This window comes from Solea senegalensis, linkage group LG6 (assembly GCF_019176455.1).
Source record: "Solea senegalensis isolate Sse05_10M linkage group LG6, IFAPA_SoseM_1, whole genome shotgun sequence".
In the NCBI taxonomy this organism is placed as follows: Eukaryota; Metazoa; Chordata; class Actinopteri; order Pleuronectiformes; family Soleidae; genus Solea; species Solea senegalensis.
In genome coordinates this window covers 23,447,753-23,471,245 of record NC_058026.1, presented here as the reverse complement: position 1 = coordinate 23,471,245, position 23,493 = coordinate 23,447,753, and the positions used below count along the sequence as shown (strand labels likewise).

At 42.4% G+C, this 23,493-nt stretch overlaps 2 protein-coding genes across 2 annotated transcripts in view; both read right to left on the bottom strand.

Annotated features, from left to right (window-relative positions):
- Positions 1–2,817, bottom strand: part of fbxo41 (F-box protein 41) — a 53,597-nt gene extending 50,780 nt beyond the window's left edge. Inside the window, exon 1 of the mRNA XM_044029051.1 lies at positions 2,746–2,817. The gene's annotated coding sequence lies outside the window, so the exon portion shown is untranslated. The remainder of the gene's footprint in view (positions 1–2,745) is intronic.
- A 15,009-nt stretch (positions 2,818–17,826) lies between these two features.
- LOC122771371 (early growth response protein 1-B) lies at positions 17,827–21,833 on the bottom strand. Its single transcript, XM_044028911.1, has 2 exons — positions 21,308–21,833; positions 17,827–21,056 (listed from the first exon to the last, which is right to left on the bottom strand). The coding sequence occupies exons 1-2, from the start codon at positions 21,462–21,464 to the stop codon at positions 19,729–19,731; spliced, it is 1,485 nt and encodes a 494-aa protein (XP_043884846.1). The 5' UTR covers positions 21,465–21,833; the 3' UTR covers positions 17,827–19,728.
- Between the last annotated feature and the right edge of the window lie 1,660 nt (positions 21,834–23,493).

Genomic DNA, 23,493 nt, shown 5'->3' with positions numbered 1-23,493 from the left:
CTCACATTCAGCATCAGGTAAAGAAGCTAAAATTGAAGCTGGGATTTTATATTAGAATTTAGTCTTGCCTTTTTTTGAGGCTAAAAAGAGACTTGTTGCATCCACCTTCATTGCTGTACTCGATTATGGAGATGTTATTTGTAGAAATGCTCCCCTAGTATAGGCCGTCCACACTCACCCTTTCATAGCCGTGTTGGTTTGTCTTGGCACAGACGTAAACACTGGCTCATTTTCTCCCACAGTCCAAAAACATGCAGATTTGGGGATTAGGCAAATTGGACACTCTAAATCGACCTCACAGTAGGTGTTAGCGTGACAGTGAATGGTTGGTTGTCTCTATGTGGCCCTGTGATGGACTGCTGACCTGTCCAGTATGTATTTTAGGTCTGCTCCCATCACATCTACAGGGTTTTATTAGTTAAAAAGCAAGTTTGTATGGTCTTAGGTCACAGGATTTGTTTTTACTGTCAGTTCCATTAGTGAGAAGTGAAGGTGGAAAGAGTCCTTTTCAGTTTGCCGCTCCCTGTGACTGGAACGCTCTGCAAAATGACCTAAAACTGAAGGATCTGGTCTCACTGAACACTTTTAAAGGGCAAGTGAATGAGTAGGAGGTACAAACTTCTGACTGTAGATGTTTTTAACTGGTTTTAATGTCACTAAGCCTACATTTGTTGAGCACTTGTACTTTAATCTATTTATTTCTTACATGTATGATGGTTATGGTGCTATTTAATGTTGTTGTAAAGGTCTGTCACTTGTAAATTGTGCTACTTGCTGTCTTGGCCAGGACACACTTGTAAAAGCCATTCTCAATCTCAACGAGTCTTAAAAAAAGCATAAAGTGACTGTTTGACAGCCTCCTCACAGGTGCTCCATGTATCTGTATCCCTGAAAATGTCAACAAAACCACCTTCTCTCAACAGCACAAAATGGTACATGAATAATGGATGCCCTAATGCAAGGTAACAAAACCATACAAACTGACGAGTAGCAATACTTAATGTCAAGGACGGCACAATAGCTATACAACTGTTCTGTATCTGTGCGAGTCATTGCTGACATGTGGTGATTAGGAAACCACCTGTGTCTGCTGTGATGTTTACATTTCACTCCTGGAAACTAGCCTATGATACAGATACAGAACACAACTATCTAAAGAAGAGCAGCAGTCAAGGACTTAAAGCTCCGTTATCTTGTGACGCTGGAAACTAATCTTATTCTGCAGGAGGAGCAAACATTCTTGTTTTTTCTGCATTATATCTTGTGCCGTTATCCCTCCCTTTGTTTTCAGCATGGCTGCTTTTGACACGTCTGACTGTACAAACACAGCAGCTACCGTCCCGGGCTCAGTCCCACCGACTCTGACTCAGATTTCTCATGCACTTTTCTTTTCATGTGACACTTTACCACCAGGAGAGTTAGAGGAGTCCTGTGGGGATATTATTATTAGAGTGTGAATTATTACGGAGTCATGATTTCCTCTGGTGCTTAACTCTTGAGTGCTCAGAGAGAGAAACAATGAAAATGTCCAAAAACCAGTCCGGTGCAGGCCAAAATCATCCTCGCGTGTTAGCTTTTTTTCCTCTTGTCCATGCAGCTGCAGTGTGGCAGAAATGTGCAGCACTCACTCATTCTGGTCACATCTCTCTCTCTCTCTCTAAAGCCTGGGCTTAGTGAAACATTCAAGTGATATTAAGGGGTTTTGGATCATATTGGATTTCTATACGTTTTTCTATTGACCAACACCAATACTCGGCTCTTTAGGACCAGGTTGCAGCTTTGAACGCAAACAAACACACTTTTACAACCGGCGACACATCACTGCATGTAAACACTTAAACGCTCACCAGCCACTATTAAGTACACATGTTCAAGGCAGTTACAGTACATGACGGCCTGGTAGACCTGGTCAGGTAGACCTGACGAAGTTCACACAGAGTATGAGAACCACAAAGACTTACACACACAGCCATCTCTAGGGTTTACAGAGAATGGTCTGGGGGGAGAAGTAAACAGCCAGTGAGCACCTGCTCTCTGTGTGAAAATGCAAAAATGACCAGACTGGTTTGAAATGATAGAAAGGCAGATGTAACTCACATCACCACTCATGACAACAGAGGACCACCTCTTCAGCACATCCTGAGCTACAACATGAAAAGTGCCACTTTATTAGGTACACAGATACACATCTATGAAAGTGGCCAGTGCTATCCAGCAATGGCAGGTACATCCAGGCCAAACCAGGCCCATTAGTGTCTCCCGCGGTTCTTGCAGCAGCGTAATGACCATCAAATGTCAGCAAACATTTGGTACATGCAGCTCTACAAAATGTATGACTGGGCTAATCTGCGCTGCACATGGATCACAAGCAGCGTGTCATGTGGGTGTGGACGAGCAAATGTCACATCGCTTAGCGGTGGAAGCCACTGTATGTGATGACTGTGTGTTTCACAGATGGGCCTGGACTCGCTTTCACCGGCACCGACAGCAGCAGCGGTGTCACAGGAAAGGGCGACAGCTTGACTTTTGCCCGATTTCCCTCTCCCGTTTCCACAGCAGCGGCGGCACTGGCTCGTAGCTGGACCGTGTTCCCCGACACTGCCTTTTAAATCGTTGCACGGGAGCGACAGCGGCGTTTATGAAGCGACAATGGAAACGCTCGCATGCTCGCGCGCACTGGCCACACGAATGCGTACTCGCAAGAGGAGGCTTAAAGGAAAAGAAAGAAATGTGCGTCTCACTCACCTCGCAATCGTCTCCCCATTTTCAGCTCCAACAAGGAACCGCTCCAGCAGCCTCCTCTGACGTCACGCAAGCTCCTCTCTGCAGCAGCAGGCCTGCAGAGGACGAGCAGGGAGGAGAGAGGAAGGGAGAGAGTGAGAGTGAGGGAGGGAGAGATACGAAATTAAAAAAAAAACAAAAAAAAACAAACGTGAATCATGTCGTTAAAAAAAAATCCATCTATTTTCTGATTAAGGAGACATTACTGTACCTGTGTCTGCTGAGGCTGTGTGTGTGTGTGTGTGTGTGGAGGACAGAGACAGACAGACTACATGTCCCCATTCATTCTAGTGGAAGCTCTTACAGAGTGTGATCCACTCCTGCCAGCTGCTGCTCAGCTCTGAGAACCATCGTCCACTGTCTCACATCTCTCCAGTCAACCAAAACAGTTTGTTTCCCACTCAGTCAGGATGCAAAGATGGACGTAACCGCACATCAACACTGACACTGGAAAACTCACTTTCAATACTATGCACCAGAATGTGGAACAACTGGAATACACATGTCAAAATAAGGCATGCTGCTGATTCATCTATAAATCTTCTACTGTTTTATCCATCGCCAAATCTGTGGGCGGAAACCAGAGAACCTGGAGAAAACACACACACAAACTCCATGTAGAAAGACTCGACTGGGTCATGAATCCACATATTCTTGCTGCAAAGATCACTACACCAACCGTGGGGGCCCCAAATTGATCCAAAGTTGATCAAGGCCTTACAATTATTACAGCAGGGGTGTCAAACTGGCGGCCCAAGGGCCACATGTGGCCCTCCAATCGATTACATGCCTGCCTCTGTGCTGAGGCACAGCTGCCAGTGAGGTGATGGAATATAGACAGACCATAAGACTACATGTATTTGCTACCAATATTTTTATAACAGTAATGAGACATTTGGTTGCAATCATTGCTTTATTAAATGTATCACACTCAACATTAAAGTATATATATTTAAGTTGTTTTAAATACAGTTATACGTAGTAAATACGTTTTAATTGTGAAGTATACATCATTTCTTTTAGCAAAACAAGCACTTTCACTTTCAATTCTGTCTAATATCATAATGAATATCTTATATTACCCACCCACTACTAAATAGTTGGGTTTTTTCCACTTTTTTTTCTCTAGACCGGCCCCCTCTTGACCAGACTAGATGCTCATTGGCCCCCAGGTCAATTGAGTTTGACACCCCCGCCCTACATGAACAAAATGAGCATGGACTTGGCAACAGCATAGAGAAAAAACAGGAAGACATCTCTGACAGATGCAGAACATCTGCCACAAGCATTACACAGCATTAATGGGGTAATGGGTGAACTGTACTGTGCCATTGACAACACCCTTCACTTTCATGCTTTCATACATTGGTCACAACAGATTTTAAGTGCTTGATTGACCACTTAAAAAAAAAAAGACCAGCTAAAGTTAAGATAAAGTAGGAATGAGAGGCAATGAAAACATCGGATTAATTAAGTCTGGCTCTGTAAGGCATTAAAAAAAAGTCCAATGTTCCATCTTTTAACACCTGGAGCTGTATGAGTGGACAATCACTGGCCACTTTATTAGGTACACAGGCCTAAGGATGCAAGACAATAATGATTCACTAAAATATCATTATATTGAATTTAGTTTGGTTTGTTTTTTTTACTTTGCTGTTCTCTTGGGGTATTATACTCACCATGTTTTCTTTATCGTGTCTCATCTATTTTCCTGCAGTTTTTGTACATACTTTGTAGATGCTTCTATATGTAATATTGCAGCGCAACCTTGAAAGAGAGTGCTTTCTCTGACTGGCTCTTTCCTGGTGGTTTTGTTGTTGTGGATCCTCAGTAGTTCAGATGCAGGTCACATTATTTGATGATTACAATTCTGAAACTCTGAACTCTGAAAGCTAGACGCTAGTTCTGTCTGTTCACCAGCATCTTCAGACTGGAGGCCACCTACTCTAGGGCGTTCAAACTCCAGAGGCCCTAAAGGCTTGGTTTACTTTTGATATTAAAGGACCAGTGCGTGTGATTTCATAGCATCAAGCAGTGAAGTTGCATACTCTCCGGTATACTTCTGCTCACAGGTCGCACGTGCCGCAGTGCGCGCCGCATTCTGCTGTCCTGTAGTATCCCATTTCACCATCAAGTGGCGGTACAAGGATTAGGATGCATTCCTACCAAAGAAGTAGAAAATGATGCTACAGCTCCCACGGACACGTCTGGCAGGAGAGTCGAGGGCTCGGATGACTTTCCTTAACGACTACTTATTCTGTCAAAATGTTTTCTATGCTTGGTGAGCGGGGTTTAATACTCCACCTACTGGTGGGTGCGGAAATTCAGGTTGCACATGCGCTGTCCGGCACACCCAACGCGCTCTTTGCGCGTGGTTCCAAAATCTGAGAAGCAGGGTTGCTCGTGCGCGTTGGTGACGTACGTTGCATCATTCGCACAGTGTTGTGTTATGTGGAAGTATACCGGGGCCTAAACTCTCCCCTTCAAGGCATGTAGAAAAATCCATGGTGACCTTCAGGAAATGCAAGAACATCAAATGCCCTCCATTAAAGAGTTAGCATGTTAGGCTAAATTGTAGCCTGAAGAAAGAGTTTTGTATATCGCGCTTTTCTAGTTTTTTATGACCACCAAAGCCGCTTTACACTACAGTTTTGCCATTCACCCATTCATTCACATTTTCATACAGCGCATTTTCTATCACTAATTTTCCATACCCATTCACACGTCAGAAGCAACGTGGGGTTAAGGTTAAAGTCTTTCCCAAGGGTGCATCAGCATGTAGACTAGAAGAACCCACAACCTTTGAGTTAGAATAGAACTCGCTCTACCACTGAGCTACCGTCGCCCCTGAAATCACATCTTTTCTTCATTTAAGGTGATTATAAGATAAAAGATTCCCTAAAATTCTATACACTACTCTTTTAATATACTTTAATCCAAAATCAATCTGTACAACAACAAAACATCACGTCTGAGAAACGTGAAAGTGCCGAATACTCACTGCTATCAAAAAAGAAAACAAGAGTTACCTTGGTTTCCATTTTATGGAGTTTTTATCCATATACTCTGTGAGAATAGGAACAAAAACCTAAACCTGCTGTTTAATTTTGTTTGAAAACAATTCAGGTTGGAGGGTCCAGTTTGTCTTGGACACAAGCAAAGTAGAAGAAAAAAGGTAAAGAACATAAAATGTGATATAATTGTTGAATTAAAATGTAATGTTTTGCTTTGCTGATTTTTTTGAACTGATGATGCCCAGAAATCCCACTCAGGAGCTGAAGCACCACTTACTGGCCAGGGCAGGGAATTACACCATGACACATTTAAATACAAGTTGTTGATTACCCCTTTTTATTTTATATTTTTTATTGTGGTGTGTACTTGTATCAGGAGGTCTTTCATACTATTCAGTGAGTATTTATTGAAAAGCATTCATAATACAGTAGAGAAAAATCACGTCTGTGGTTTTGTCGTGTGGTGAATCTGTTCATGATGAAACTGTTACAAACCCATACTTTGTTCTGTGAAAACCCTCATTTAAAATCACAAAATATTATTTCAAAATTGTGTTTATCTCATGGGATTAACCACCCATGTGTGAGCGCACTGTTTAAAATATAATTATTGGTGCATTGATGTGGATTATTTACCATTTTTTTCTGTGTGTTTTCCAACATCAGATATAAAAGCCAAAGTTTTTGCAGAACCAAGACATTCAGTATGTTTTAGTGTAAAGAGGATATGACTTTATGTCGTGTCTCTCTACTGCATTGTCTCAAACGACCTTAAAATTAAAAATATATCATGATATTCAATCGATAAGGCAAAAATATTTTACAGAAATTCATAAATGTTTTTGTATTGTTATGGGGTGATATGTATCTTTTACAATAACAACATATTTCATAATGCAAAATGAATCTATTAATAAACACACATGCAGAAATAACTCATTATCACATGATATTAATTAGCCAGCCGCATTAAATCAACTGGAGGACCGGAAGTGGCCTGCGTGCCGTGAGTTTGACACCTCTGCTCTACTGTTTATTATCACTATAACATGGAAGAAGACTGATAAAGTGGACTTTACAGTCTCCTGTACTGTGTGCACCTGCTATTGGGTCTGATGTCAGAGTAAACCTTGAAACATAATTGAACGGCAACAATAATAATCAAGCCTTCGCTTGGTGTCACCAAGAGTGCACTCCATGGCTGTTAAATGAGAGCCGCAGCAGTACAAGAGGTACTTTTCATATAGACATTAACATTTATATTAAGCAGTGAATAAAAGCCTCTATATTACACGGCTGCGGTATATACTGTCCACTACATCCTTGAAATGTCCCCGCATGTTACTGTAACAGCAGCTGACTCCTCCAGACGATTTCTACAAAAACCCTTTTTTCGTCGTTTAAAAAGTAAAAGCCCAAACGTGTTACATCAATCTACCCCTCTACGCCCTCTACAAGCTGCACTCATCCAGTCATGACAGGAAAAGACTGACACACAAAAGCCTGAAAACTCTCTCTTTTGGCTGATTTGATAGGATGAATATGACGCTGGGCCGTTTTCTCGTTCTCGCGTCAAAAACCGTGGCAAATTTAGACCAAACACCTTAATCCATCCCTCCTTATTCATATTTATGAGCAGTGACTGACAAACTCATTGTTGGGTAATTACAGTGTGGTGAACCTTCATTGTCTTTAGACTGGTGGAGACTGAGACATGCCGCGCTTTGGCTTGCTGCACTAATGCAAACCTCTCCCATGTAGATATTATTAGTCACTGTTTGCTTAGCAACCACAACACATGTCTGACATTTTTGTACATTTTGCCCTGGAGTTTATTTTATTTTGGCGGATAGGAAGGAAAAGGGTGATGAAGGAGGAGACAACAGAGAGGACAAAGATGAAATCTCATAGAGACATTAGGTACGTTTAAGTTCTTTTGTCGACATCCGACATGAAATCGGGGGGAGAGAAACAGGCATCTACAAGCACGTTGGATCCATCAAACAGTAAAGCCTACAATTTTGTTATTGGACCAAAACATCCAAATATTAGGTCTAACTGACCATAAGGTCACTCTAATTCAATAGGTCATGTAAGACCAAATAAGTCCATTTAAACACATCAATAGGCCACGGCTATGTGGTCAATATCTCAACTTAAAGAGACAGGATGCAGATAAAGCTTTGAACAGCAGGGGGCATCAGTAACATGCAAGGATTCCACTCATGTGCTGTAAATCATAACAGTTACTAAGAGAAATATTCTTTTTTTTCACCTATCAGAGCGAGATCATATGAAATATTTGTGTCATTATTAGTTTGTTTTCAAAAATGTTCAACATGGATTTCACCGTAATGTTCAAATAAGAAATACTTGTACATGTACAGTCAGGTTTGGTCCGCTAATTGGCTCCATGTACACACTGAGGATATATATCTTTCACAAATCAATACACTCACAGACTGACCACACAACGACACACAGTCTTGTAACACAACAGAATTGTACGTAAGCTGAGCTCAGCCAATAAATCACTGTGAGTGCCATCCTTATCTAAACCTAAAAGATCAACAGCTCAGAAAGCATAAGCATCCACTGCATGACAATGCTCTAAGTGTGCCGTTTGTCATTGAGCAGATATGAAAAATATGTGTGTGCAAGATGGGGCAAGGATCCAAACCATGGAGGAATAAAAAGCACTTGGAAATCACCTTAAAAATTATTCAAATCATTTTGGCAAACCGTGGTGCTGTTACATTTGGCACCTAAAACGTGTTTTGTGCAACACAAAGCCAGTAACTATAAGAAAATAAAACCACATTCCTCCACGGCTCCAAAAGTCAATTTTCCCATGTTCATCAGCGACGCACAGCACATGCTCACACGTGTAGCTCAGTGATTCAAGTCGGCAAATGATGTCCTTCATCACAAACTACACCAACAATAATTAAATAAGCCATTCGACACGGCGCTAAATCATCTATAGATATCTTCACTTTGTAAGGATGCGTTTGCACCTTGACATTAATGGACATTTAAAAAAAAAAGAAAATCGACTTTTTTTAAATGTCACAACAGGAAAGCTTTCAAGAGGGTCAGCACTGTAATGTGTGCACTCTTTCTCCATATACTGTACATCCAACCAGTGCTACTTGTCTTTTTTTTCCTCAGGAAACATGGAGAACAGTGTTGTGTGCAAATAATAAACAGAACTTAGCTGCACATATCTTCCAATAAAAATGACAGACACTGGTTTCTGACAGCTGGTGCATGCAGTGCATGTGCAGTACGGGCATTATTGTCGCTGACCTGTGAATGAGAACTAATCTTGCTCACAGCAAACGCATTAATGTCCCAACATAGTCGTCTCACGGCAATAGGTCTTGCTCTATCACAATGACAACGGTTATCCAGATCTCTGCATTCTTAGCTTGAGCCACGGATGTTGCCATAGTAACACGAGTATGTCTTATCAAGTACAGCCCTTGTGATTTTTCATTGCAACTTATTTAGGCTGTTCACTGTAGGTATGACAACAGGCTGTTGAGTTGTTGCATTAATTTCCATGTTAATCGACTTTAACGGGCCTCACCTTTGATCTTGCCTCGTCACATTGTTGTCAGCCGATATGATTTTAGGCCACTGACCGAGGCTCTTTATGTAAATAATGTGAAAGGCTTCAAAACTATAAATAAGCGCGTGTTCTGCTGAGAGCTAATGTGAGAGGGTCTGTGTGTGATCAAAACATCTCTGTCTGTCCTCGAACGATCAGGCGGTTGATACTGGGATATTCAGCGGTGCTGATGTTGACTGTCAATTTTAATCATCATCACACAGTATAAGGATACTGTGGATTCAGGACTATGCTGGCGCAGCACGTATGATGCAGATCTCTGCAGTTTTTTGTTTTTTTTCCCTGCTGCAGAAGCTCTTATTATTAGAACAAGAATTGGACTTAATTTCCCGCAGATCCTGTGCAAATATGAGTGAAACTATAGTGACGTGAAGTCTCATGTCAACAGTCTGGAGACACACAATAGGTCTATACTCTAATCTGCGCAGTGTTTTTCCCGCATGGCTTAAAACAAAAAGGGCAGATTGTATTTGAACTTGGCAGTCACTTTGTACCTCCAGCTCGTCACATGCATGCCATTTCTCCCTCATTGAAAATAATGAGGTTGTTTGATGTGAGACCACTACGGGCCGTAATGAGAGGAGTAGACTGCTCAGGACACATGAAAGCTCTCCAGTTCATTTGGACCACGAGCGGCCATTACAGCACAGGCCCGAGACACCGCGGAGGTCTGCTGGATTCATGAAGGGGCACAGGATTTAATGATGGTGGCAACAGCTAAATCTGTCGGCCCTTTTAACTTCTCTTGGGCGTAGGGAGAAAATATTTCAGAGGTGTTAAACACAAGGAGACCTACAACATCTGAGGGCATGATGAATGAGCCATATGCACCGAAACATGTTCAAATTAAAAATGACTTTCTGCAGCCGAGGCAACCTGAAGATCACAAATGAAGAGAATCTGCTACATAAATTAAAGCCCTTGATTGTCAAAGCTCTTCCACTGTTTAAGTGATTGTTCAACTTCAATCACGCTTCTGGATTTGTTCGTAATGATAATTTATTTGAGGGTTATCCTTTTTTTTTTACACAAATTATGCTGTTTTCAGGAGTGCCAAAGTGATGAATCCATAAATGAAAATGATCTTTTAATCATCCAGAGGCAGAAAGCAGCACATCTACCTCTCATCATATCACTCTCTTCCCAACAAACCAGTGCCGGTGGTGCCAAAAGAGACACAAACACAGAGTGGATGAGTAGGAGGAAGGAGAAGCTGATAGTGATGGAAGGATCAGCATCTATTCATGTATCTGCAGGACGATGGAGGAAGAGACCCAGCTGAGTTGGGGTTAATATTCTCCAGGCTAAGTTCTGGGGGAACACTGTTATTTGTCACCTCAGTGGCAAGTCCCAGTGCCAGGAATCTAGTTAATGGTTACACACAGCATCCTGCCACTGCTTATCATTTTGGCTCCATAACAAAGGAAGGCCCTGCCTCAGCCACTGTGTGTTGTGGAGGACTGGGGACCCGGTCACTATCCGTCTCCCCAAAGATGGCACTTTGTGATCAGTTAATAGTTAACCGACATGAGGAAGCGTCAATCCTGAGGAGCGACACGGAGGATAAAGGCACAAATACACAGACGGTGGGAGCTCAGTGCTGATGCCGTAAACATATCTTGTTAACAGGAAGCGGACCCTATGCCGCCACAGCACTGAGTGACAGGATCACAGATGACTAACAACAACCTCTTCTGTTTCCTCACGAAAGCATTTGTGCTGCTAATTCCTCAAGCTGAATTTAGCATTTATATCAAGTCAGAACGGCTCTAAAAAGATAACTGGTATTAAACACATGTATTTAAGCTGTGCAGACTGAATCAGACGCTTACAGAAGTACACATAGAGGTATTTTGTATCTTTTAAGTATAAATTTGACTACAACTAAAATCACATAATTAAGTGAATGCTTACAACACAAGACAAGGGAATTTGGGGACCTATGGTGAGAGAGAGAGAGAGAGTGTTTTGATTTTTAAATGTGTACTGCTGTGCTGACTCATGCATATGAAAGCTCCCATTTAAAGCTCCAAGAATCACAGGAGGGGGACACAACTTGTCTCCTTGGGTTTCCAACACTCTACAGGTTTGAGATCAGAGACAGCTTCAGTGTGATTTACGGTCGGGGCTTTGAGGCTTTTGGAAACATACTGTACTGTATACATCCCTGTGTGACCCCAGCATGGCTCCTATACACTCAGACAAGGAGAGACGTCACTCTCTGTGCAGCCACCCCCGGTGAAAGTGACGGTTCATCACCAGCTAAAAGCCACTGGGGGCTGGGGGTCTTGGACCTGACCATTATGTACCGCCAAGGGGTAACATAGAGCAATGAGGATATCAGGAGAGAGGAGGGGAGGCTGTGGAGACGGGTAAAGGCTGACAGATGACTTGAGTACTTTTCACTTGTGTTCGGCCACATTATAGGATCACCTACAGACCCACAGGAACCCAGGAGTGAGAGGTAACTAAGTGCATTCACTCAGCTTAACTATAAATCCTTCAATATTTTACTTTATATCTACAACACACTACATTCAACTCATCTACCTTAAAGGAGCTGTATGTAAGAAACGTATTATGACAATAATTCCCTTTAACGCGTTTGCACGAGCGCACTTTGGCCCTAATTTTGGTCACTGAGACAAAAACTCAAACAAATGTATTTAAAATATGTTTTATACTGTTCTATACTGTCAAATTTAGCACACCATTTTTTAATTTTTTTTTTTAGATAAAAAATTTTGTTTGTTTAAATTGTAAATAATTGCCAGATATTGAAAGTTATTCTGGAAAAATTAGCAAAAGCACATTTTCTGGCCCTTTTATGGTTAAAATAATCAACAACAACAAAAAAAGACATTTTGAGGTATTAAAGGGTTAAGGAATCGTTAAATTGAAATACTGGCTTCAATGATAAAAATGACACAGCCACTTTAACCACACTTTAAATTTGAATTTACAGCCCGCAGATATTCATAGATCTGCATTTGGGTTCATGCACGACTGGTTCCTCATGTCTCTGGAGAGGAGGGACAAGGCTTTCCAAAATATTGTATTCAGATTGCAGTACCAATTTTAAACTGTAGATGGCAGATCTTACGTGAAGCCACTTCCGAGAGCTGAAATACTAGCTTTACTGACAACAATGATACAGACCGTTTATCTACAATTTAGAATTTACTTCGGAAACTACAGCAGTTTCTTGTAGTTCCATCTTTTGGTTCATGGAATGGTTGAATTAGGTTGAACTTATTCAAGTGTGAAATGTACTTGTAGCCTTTTAAAAAAACAAAACAAAAAAAAACACCTATCTAATTTAAAACTGGGAGTATGATAACCAAGAAAGACCAGAGCACATTGTTGGAGACTTGTAACTTACAATAACAGAACATTATGTTTTTTCCTAAAAGTTATTCTAAGCTTTATTCATAATTAAATATATGAGGACATTTTATAGAATAGAATAGACAAAATTACAACAGAATAGTGGCCAATAGAATTGAAAAGAACAGAATTGACCAGGATGGAAAAGCAGAAAAGCACCCATGAAACAATAAAAGAGGGAACACAATTACTGTATGTCACTATTCAACAAAACTGCCATATTCTAATTCAAAAACATCAAACATTACTGAATGTGTGAAATAAAATAAAATACAGTCACACATAAATGAAGTGATCTTAAACCAGCACTGTGCGGCTCTCTGTGTGTGATTTGGGTCAATCATGTACCTGTCCAGACTATAATGAGGCTCTCTGTTCTCTGCTGTTCTTTACTAATGGCCTCACTTCACTTCTGTCAGAATTCCGCCGCCATTAAAACAACTGTTGCGGCAGCGAAAGCAGGGCCGCTAATGCTGAAGTAGCTACATTTTGCATACATTTCACGGGGCTCCCGAGGAGCAACGCTTGATTTTGATGGTTCATTTAGATGCAGAATACATACTGTAACCGGCACCGAGGCTGGTGTGCACATGCAAATCGTCGCCCCGCTTGATGGGAGGGTGCAACTGTGTGAGCGGAGCGTGTTCAGCCCACTCATTTTCATACTACTAGTCTTTATGTCCCAGCCCAGCCTCCTCTCCCCTGCCTCTGATTCCATCTTGGCAATGACAGACACACACACACACACACACACACACACACACACTCTTCACGTACACTTTCAATCGGCCTCCCTCACTCACTTCTTCCTCTGACTGAAACACACACATGTGCACAGTTTCCTCAGACTTCAACACATCCCCGCTGCCGCTCCATGGCTGAGCCATCATTATCTCGAGAGAGTGCCAGTGTTTGGCCATAGTATGCCTCCTTCCCAGCGCCGAACTGAACAGCCTCGGCATAGGCTGCTGGCAGTGACACAGCTGTCACAGACATGCCTCATTACTGCTGTTGCAAATGTCAAAGCACTAAAGTAATCACTCACACCTCGACTGGACAACATGGTCACACGGTAATTTATTTTATGGGAAGAGGGGTTAACAGTTGTGAGTGTCTTCAGTGATGTTATGTAGATGCGGTGGATTTTACACATTTCTTAGGTGTGAGATGGTTTGTGAAATGGCTGCATCCTAATGTGACAGCGGGTTTTTCCCAGACATTTGCAACAAGCAGAACTTCCTTCAGTGTCATTACTGTCAATCCAGGAGGCTTTCAACTATATTCTGCTATATATGCACCTGAAGCTTATTTCCTTCCTCCACACATGTCAAAGTATACAGTGTGTGCTTGACAGTTCATTGTTAACAGCCTTTTGATTGAAGAACAAAAGTGATGAGAACATAGGTGGAGATTTCTTTTTCTGCCTTCTTCTGTGTGCCCACTTAGCTGCAGACATACAGGATATCATGATTGATTTAAACGATCATTCACTGTCAGAGGAAGCTGTAGTACACCGCCACCAGCTGATCGGGTTAATGGTTAACATTTCATCCTGTTGTCACAACAAGCTGCTGTCACAGCCATCCTAACTGTGCTGGACCTCCGTCACAGTGGAGCTGTTATGGGAGGAGATGAAGAGAAGATAATCAGATAAAAAAGTTAGGTTTCCCAGCGATTGGGGGCGGGGTGAGTGTAGACTCAGGCGACAGCACCCTGGGTTTGTTACTAAACCACTTCATTCACACCTGGCATCAACATATGTTTGACCACATGAAGATACAGGTGGATACACGCAGTGAGGACAAGCCACACGGGCAGGAATAATTGCAGGTGACTGCTCCTCCAAACCAGCGAGGTAATAGCCAATAGGCAACTAGTTATTAACCAGTAAACACTGAAGGCTATGGAAGTTCCAGAAGACAGTTGTGGAAGGAGTGATGGCGAGACCATTATCGAGGAAGCAAACACAAAAACAGAGTTTCTCGGATAGGAACTATTCTGAAAGATGTGACATGAGCTGAGCTCAGCCGTCACTACTCAGTTAAATATGGACGCTGGAGCCTGGCGTGTTAATTCCAGCTGCACACAAGTGTCATCGGGTCAGAATCAAGTCGAGTTAAAGTCGGGGTGCGAAACACATTTTCACAGGGATATAAAAGTAATAATCGTAGCAGCGTTGTGTGTTTAAACACATATCTCGGGGGCTTGTCTCTGCACGGTGGCCATCACATGTACAGAGTTATTCTCCTTGCTTGTGTGAACATTTAATCCTTCACTTCAGAACATGAAATGCACGCCCTGGGTGCTTTGTCTGTTGGAGCTGCTGTATGAATATAGAAATGGTGGCCTCCATAAAGCAAGGGCCGTGCCTAAACAAGGCTACAAAAACCCCAATTATTTTATTTTAAATCTATTATACACTCTCTCTCTATGTAATACCGTTAGGTCTCGACCTCACTGTGTAAAATGCATTTGTGATTTGGCACCATTTACAAAAACATCTGATTTTAAGTGATGAATGAGCTTTACATTCTTGCACAAACCAGAACCAAAAAAAAATCATGCAGCAGCACACTGGGATTTCAGACCGGCAGGTTGAAAGGCTGTTTGTATGCTCTGACATTAATTTGTTCAGATTCCTCAAGGCTGCCACAGCTTATGCACAGCTGCAGAACAAGGCTGCAGGACGAGTCTGAGAGCTCGGACCTGAAAATGTTACAAGGAAAAGCTGTAGATTTTCCCGTGTTACTGCGTTGCTATGAAGTCATTCAGCCGGCTGGGGATGTTCTCCGCTAGCCATTCACTTAAGGTGCAGCATACACTGTATGTCCTTTAACATAGTTACCATAGAGATGTTATGCGGTGGATAAAAGTGGTCGACTGGGGTCCTTGACCCTGAGTTGACTTGTAATTCACGAAGAAGCAAAAGGGAAAAGTTCCCTTTTCTGCGTCTCGTGTGCTTCGCCTGATCACTAATGCCCGTGAAGAATTTTTGAAACCGTAACAATGGAAAGAATTAGGCACTTTAAAATGCGGCGAGCTCCTTCTCGCCGCAACGGTTCTCTTTGTTTTAATCACCTGCCCTCTCCAGACCACCTACACCCTTCTTCATGATCAGATACAGGACTGACGGGTTGATGTATGATCCGAGGAATTAATCTGCTAAGCCTGATTGCCATTACCGCTGTGTGATTATGCACCTTGATTACTGAGTCCACCCCAAGGACAATGACGTGCCCATATGCACATTTTAAAGGTGCATAAAATTACGTGGTGATTACCCCACAATAGATCAATCCACAAGCAAATGAGACCGCGTGGCCATATAGACAGTCTCAAGTGGTACTGTGATTATTAATAGGTACTTGAGGTGACCTGATACCTGAAGCCTGAACCACAGAAACTGCCTCAGATCCTTCATAGAAGCAAATAAATTCATTTTCATACCCTCTGAAAGTCATTATTGGATTATTGTTGTAGAGGTAGAACTGTTTGGAGTTCAAGCATGGATAAAAGGGATGCTGGGCTCTTCAGAGACAACTGGGGTTGTACTTATCCCTCTTGAGATGGGCTTCAGACGTGTAATTGTACCACATATTTGGATGGACTTGACACTGAGGAGGGCTCCATTTACAAGAATATCTAACATCCCCGTTTGCTTATGTATGATGTAAAACAGATTATTTTTTTTTTTAAACGTATGCAGATGTCTTGTGATTGTGTGCCAATCACAAGTCAGTGATAAATGTGTAAGTACAAATCATTCTGCGGAGACACTTCACTAATCCTTCACTGTCACATTTCAGGATTCTTTTTTAATCCCGAGCCAAAATACTGGTTTGGTGAAGCAGATAAATAATCATAGTGACTTATCCGGAAGCATTCCTGCATCGAGTGATTAATTGGATGAGACAATAAAGATGTGAAAGCACATTTGTTCATGGTTTTCTCTCCAGTTACATATGGAATACATTAGTCACACAGAAACACTACCTCAGATAAATCCGTCCTAATATTAACATATCTGCATTAGTAATGGCCCAGCCTAGTAAGGATTTAATGCACTTGACGGGAAAACATTCACAGCAGAGGTCCACGTTCTGAGAAGGTTGGGATGTCAGTGGCACTCGTGCGCCCTCGCTGCACAACTACACTTTCTACGGCTTCAGCAAATACTCAACTCATCTACTGCAGGGAAAACATACACGTGTCAACCGGAAGACAACAACTAATCTGTATCAAAGCAGGAACGAGAGAGATTTATGACACATAAAAAAACAAAACATGTTTGATAAAGACGAGTTGAAACCGTGTTCACAGGCTGCAGATATATCAAGGACCATCTACAGTATGCAAATGTGAATTTGAGCTTCTAAATGCTCAAACGCAGAAATTCCATCAATGGCCAGAGTTCAATAACTCTTCAGTCTTCAAGTGTTTGAATAATGGTCACTGTGGCTGCACGCCGCTGCAATTCAAAACCTCAACTACCCATCACCGGACAATGTTTGCCTCGAAAAACAACGCGGATAAGCGAGCGCACGCTGGTGTCTGACCATGTGGTGCACTGTGAAAGTGAAAATGAGTGATAGACAGGAGAGAGGATAGGGGACACACTATTCACAGTGCTCCATGTGGCATGCAGCTTCACACTGGTACAGTATGTTTGTCAGCTACAGACAACGCAGGCACTTACGCACTGCCGTGGGCAAGCAGGCCTGTGTGCTGGCAGCCGACTGCGTCACGGGCACATGCATGTATCAACATGGAGTCACTGGTAATAAAGTACATGTCTGCAAATTCCCTCGAAGCTCTTGCTGAGTGTATGGATTTTACAACTTCATATGGTGGAAATGCATTGTCACACTGACCTCTCGCACGAGAATGCACAGGCAGTTGTGGCAAGAGGAGAATTCTGTCCTCTTTGAGAGATAAAAAAAAGAAAAAGGAAAAATGATAATAGACCATAATTGCATTGAGAGATTGAATTGGAATTCATATTTTTATTGCAAGAATGGATGAGTGAATGAACAAAGGAATGAATGAAGTGAGAGCATCAGATCATCTCACTGACATGGCAAGAAAATTCCCCGTTTCACAGGTTTCACGTAGAGATTATTATGGCGTTCTCGGTGTTCGTCTCTACATTTACATCATTGCATTGGGAAAGTGATATTTTTAAAGTGGAGTGGATTCAGACTCGCAGCACTGAGTAATCGGGCATTCACGTTAATGTGCTTGAGTCAAAAGCCTCGTGAGTCACGGGGCACAACGGTGTCATCTAATGTTAGGGCGACAGTGTGGTGCACACAGGTGGCCTGTTATAATGTATATTTTGGGAGGATAAACTCATCACCCAACAGTGAGCAGTGGGGGGTCTTAATGTTATATGAAACAGATTGGGCAAAGTGAGAAAAGGAAAAAAAAAAAAAACATTTTTGTTGTTTGATCCATGTGAAGCATGCACAAGAAACTTGCTGCTTCCAGAAAGTGTTTATTTTGTTCATAAACTTTTCATAAAAATAACAACATCAATATTAATTTAAAGTATTGTAGAAACTGTGTATGTACAAAATCTTTAACAGTTAATATAACTTAAGGCGAGTAAAATTACATTTTTTGCAGTAGCCTGTTGGTGACAATTTCACCAAACTCTCAGCATTTTCTTTTTTTTATAGGTTTTAAAATGAACATGTCAGCATTTATTCCAGTAAAAGTGATCAGTCGTCAAACCCTTCCATTGTAGGTAAAGTCTCCAGAAACTTGCAGCAATGTGTGCTACCTGATTACTCAAAAGCAATGTGTTTACCATATACTGGTCATTTCTAACTAAAATCAACATCTGTACATATTGTAAAATCATTTTTGCAAAAAAAAAAAAAGAAAGAAATCTGTACGACAACTCACATACACTCTGGTCCCCTTCAGATCTAAATTAAACTCATGTTGTCATCACAGCAACACTGGGATGAAGTGTGAAAATGTTTCTGATATCAAATTGTAACATTTAAAATATCGTGTTACTGGATAATAGCCCTCAAAAAACAAGACATTATTCATGATTTAGAATATATTCCACGTTAGAAAGGACACTCAAATGTGGCAAATGCAAAATATACACTTATCTATAAAAATACAAAGAAGTACAGTCATACAAATATATTTATTTCCCATTTATGATATAGCTTTCACAACTGTAATAATCCAAACAATCGTAACACAGCACAAGGACCAAATGACAAAAAAACACCTGACATCGAAATGATAAGGAGTTAAACAAACACTAAATTTGATCAAAGATGGACAGCTTTATGGTCAGATCCATAAATATGTTACATTCAAGTCAATCACCCTCACTGTTGAGTGAAGGCGTGCACCTTGACAGTGGTTGATTATTCCGATTAAAGGAAAAGTAAAACACTGACATAAACATGCATTTTTCAAGAAACATAGTCCAAACCATTGCTCTAGGAACGCTAAAAGCAGAAAATAAGAATCTTAAACGGCGATATTTAATAAGTGCAATCCATCCAGGCTCAGAGGCGGTGGAGGTTGGAGCTGTCCACGTGAAGAGGTGCTGAACAGCAGTCATGCAAATGCAAACAGAGAGGTTTGGCTCCACGAGACTGTGCAACAGCTACCAGGCTCAGTCTGTTCATCTCGTTACCGACTTTTACAACTTATGCATTTAAGTTTGCCTGAAGTCAGCGTCATCTGCAACGGACAGCAAGGCCGAAGCACTCTCTCTTCTCTGCTCCTCAAAAATCAAAACACCTCCTCAGTCTGCAGGCATTGGCTCGCCATGAAGTCAGACCAACTCAGACATCAAGTTGTAGTCAGCTGACTTATCTTCCAAGACGGAAAGATCCTAATATTGTGTGCGTGTGGGTGTGTGGACACGTGGAGGTGTCTTCAAATCCCCTCGGGAAGAACGAAGGGCCACGGAGCGGCGCTCACCTGAGGCTTTATTTCCATTTTCTCCTTCTGTTTCAGGTGTACGCGGCCGTGCCGCTTCCTCTCGTCGCTGCGAGCAAACCGTTTGCCGCACACGTCGCAGGAAAACGGCTTCTCGCCCGTGTGAGTCCTGGTGTGGGTGGTGAGGTGGTCGCTACGACTGAAGCTGCGCAAACAGATGCGGCACTGGAAAGGTTTGTGGCCCGTGTGGATGCGGATGTGCCGGTTTAGTTCGTCCGAGCGCGAGAAACGCCGGTCGCAGCTTTCCATGGGGCAGGTGAAAGGCTTCTCTTTGGCTGGGCCGTGGGAGGCGGCGGGGCTCTTTCTGGCCCTGGGGGACTTGGTCACGCGGGTCGTGTAACTTTGGGCAAAAGAATCTGGCAACAAGGAAGAATACAGGATGGAATCTATGGTGCTTGGCAAAGCTGGTGACGCGTATAAGGAGTCACACTGGTTAGATGGCTGTGCTGGTTCAGGAAAGGGTTTGAGGTTTGAGGAGAGGCCCATGGGCGGTGGGGGGAGGTAATTATTATACAGGGGACTGGAGTAGCTCTGGGAGCAGGTGTCAGAGAAACACGGCTCCTGCTTGATCCCTCCCTCCACTTTAAACTCCATCTCTGGGTTGGGACAAATCGGGGGGAACGTGTCTAAAAGTTCCTTTACATCCATCTGCTGGTCGGGGGGGAAGTCGCTCGACATCGGGAAGGTTTCTGTCTGGAAACTTGTCTCCAAACAGCCGGACTTGTTAAATGTCCCCCACTCGTAGCAGCTGCTTTCGAACTCGTTCTTGACCACCACGGGAAAAGAAGCGGCCTCAGACTTTGGTTCAGTCTTCTTCTGGCTTGGAGCTCCCGAGGAGCTGAAGAGGAGCTGGGAAGTGGTCGGGTCTTGGGCCTGAGTGCCGGCCTGATCGTCAGCATATCTCTGGCACGTCTGCTCTGGAGAGTATACAGGAGGAGTGGGTCCGGATGTACAGATGTAGGACTGCCTTTTGATGTCTCCAAAATTGCCATTGCTGCTGTCCATCGGCGCAGGCGATGGATAAGTTCCCCGACTGTTGCCGCTCTGTTGCACTTCTGAGATTGGCATTGTAGATATACCCACGATCTCAGTGATCATGTTGAGGAGCGTTTCGGTGCTGCACGGCGCTCCCTGAGATGCCTCCACATAGAAACTGCCGGAGTAGGCGAGCGATGAGGGGGTGTAGGTGTCTTTTGGGCACTCGCAAGGGTTAAAAGCGAATTCCGAGTTGGAAGCTTCGGTTTTGAGGGTCGCAGGTGCTCCTTCTGTTAGAGCAGAAAGAGACAAAACTTTGTCATTGACGTGGTTTTATATTTGGGGATAATTACAGTGCACGAACAAGGAAGAAAACCAGGGTTACATAAAGCTTCGTGCGTATTTGGCAGAGCTAGGGATGCATTTATGGTGGCAAGAAAAAGTGACATCTATTTCATGTGCGCGGTTCATTTTTAAGACATTAGGAAAAATAAAAGTCGTGCATGCACATTTCATCGACTGTGCAGAGATGCGAACTCACCGTGGCCAAACTGGGCAGGTACCCCCCGCTCTGCGTCGACATACACCTCCTGGTTATCTTTCCGTCCGCTGTTTTCCATTCCCAGGGAAGAACTGTTGCAATTGTCAAACTGAGGATAAAAGGAATCTTTCGCATTCAAATCCATATTGTTCAACATACTGATGCACTTAGAAGTCCGCGTCTCTCTCAGGAGAAAATAAAGGTAAAAAAATAAAAATAAAATAAAGGGAAGACGGTAAAAAAAACCAAATTATGCAGATCACTGCACTCTTCCAACCCCCCTAATGTTCAACAAATGATCCCAAAGTGGTGCTTTGTCAAAAGGTATATATGTAAAAATAAAAAAAGCAATTAAAGGTAATCCGTGTTGTCTCTGCTCCTCGGTTGGAAGGCTATTTGCTTGCTGTGGATTTTCACATCAGCGACTTCCCCTCTCTCTCCTTATATACACTTTGGCAGCTCCCTCGGCCCTCCTCCCCATTCATCAGCTCCAGTGAGAGGATTCCCCGCTGCGTGTAAACTTCATGCCCATATATGGACAGAGGATGTGACGGAGTCCCCTCCCCCTCGCATCCCCGCTCCTATACAGGAGAGATGGAGACTGACGTTTCAACAAGTGGCGACCAGCGTTGGGAGGTAAAAACGTTTTAATGTTGGTCTTAATTTTCTCGGCACATTAACGATTTATCGTTTTAATTAAACGTGACATTAAACCAGAGCTATAAAGAAAATATGAAGCCGCTGTTTGTTTGGTGGAATCTCCCTCCAGACCTTCATCCATCCAAAACATGTCTGTAAAGGTGCATTATCCCAAAACACAGAGACAACATGATTTACAGCATTTACAATGAGGATGGACAAGTGTTTGTTAACAGGAAGGAATTATATGGTTGTAATCTCATTGTTATTGGTCTCAGGTAGACCTGGTGTTGCAGCTTGGTACAAATTCATGTTCAGTGTAAACATTGGGAATGGTATGGGGAAGGTATATCGCGACATAAGATCCATACAGGATAAAATAATTATTTAGGATAAATATTAAAAAAGACAAAAATGACATTACTGACAGAAAAGTGATTTAAATGAATCCATAATCTTAATCTGTAATCTAAAAAAATCCTTAGTTCTGATTGGGTAACAGTAAACAGTGTCTACTCAAATCCTACTTAAGTAAAAGTACCACTATTTTGTGAGCATTTTACTTAAGTAAGAGTAAAAGTACTGGTCTGAAAATGTACTCAGGTAAAAAAGTAGCTTGTTTAAAATGTACTTAGTTACTTTTTTTAACAAGGTTGGGGCACAAATCTCACGTGAATTGTTTTTAATTAAAGGCAAACCTTTAGAAATTAAAGTGCTGACTAAATAAAATATATAAACACACAATGAGTCAGTCAAAATGGGTCATTCACACACTGCTGGCAGCGCTATCAGGAGCGATGCAGGGGTCTTGTCCAGTGACATATCAGCATGGAGATTACTGGAGCTGGAAAATTAACCCTCTCACTTGAAAGACGACTTGCTCTGCCACTTATCCACCGTCACAACATAAAACCCTATTATAGGATGATTAAAATACGTTCTCCTTCTCCATCATATCTCTGATAAAGATGAACTTGTTCAAGTGACCTCTCTTGTGTCACTTTCCTTTCACTGGACCAGACTCAGAGAGATGTGGATCTGTGTTCAGCAAATGAACTGAACATTTATCGCAGACAGTCCATTGCTTTGATTTACTTTCACAAAATCCCTCAGTGTCGTGTGGCTGCTGGATATTATGGTCACTTACACTGTCAGGGTGAATAAGTGCAAAGCCCAGTCTGAAAGAACTCTTGGCCTTTAAAAGCATTGAAGGGAGTCAATAACACCCCCGAGGTGTTCAGTGGTTGAACCCAACTGTTCACATGACATTTCAACCCCAAAGCTTTTTTTTTTCTTTTTTTTTTCAGTGTTTGCATCTGTTGCCGGGTGCACTCCATGGTCACATTTCCTATTACAAAAAGTCAATACTCTTTCATAGGACGATGCAGTGTGCAGCAGACCTCTGGTTCAGGACCATGGACAGCGATGGTGCTGTGAGTCACACATGAACCAGGCAGCACAGAAACCTTTCTACTTGTTACACCTGCACTGAGTGGTGACTCCTGTGTGTGAATGGCATTCTTTTGCATCCATTTACACCGTAGAGG

Excerpts from the sequence above, each read along its gene's own strand:
- LOC122771371 (XM_044028911.1), bottom strand. The coding sequence starts at position 21,464 with ATGTTGAACAATATGGATTTGAATGCGAAAGATTCCTTTTATCCTCAG. Across the intron at positions 21,057-21,307 it reads ACCTGCCCAGTTTGGCCACG|AAGGAGCACCTGCGACCCTC; the intron begins GTGAGTTCGCAT and ends CTGCTCTAACAG.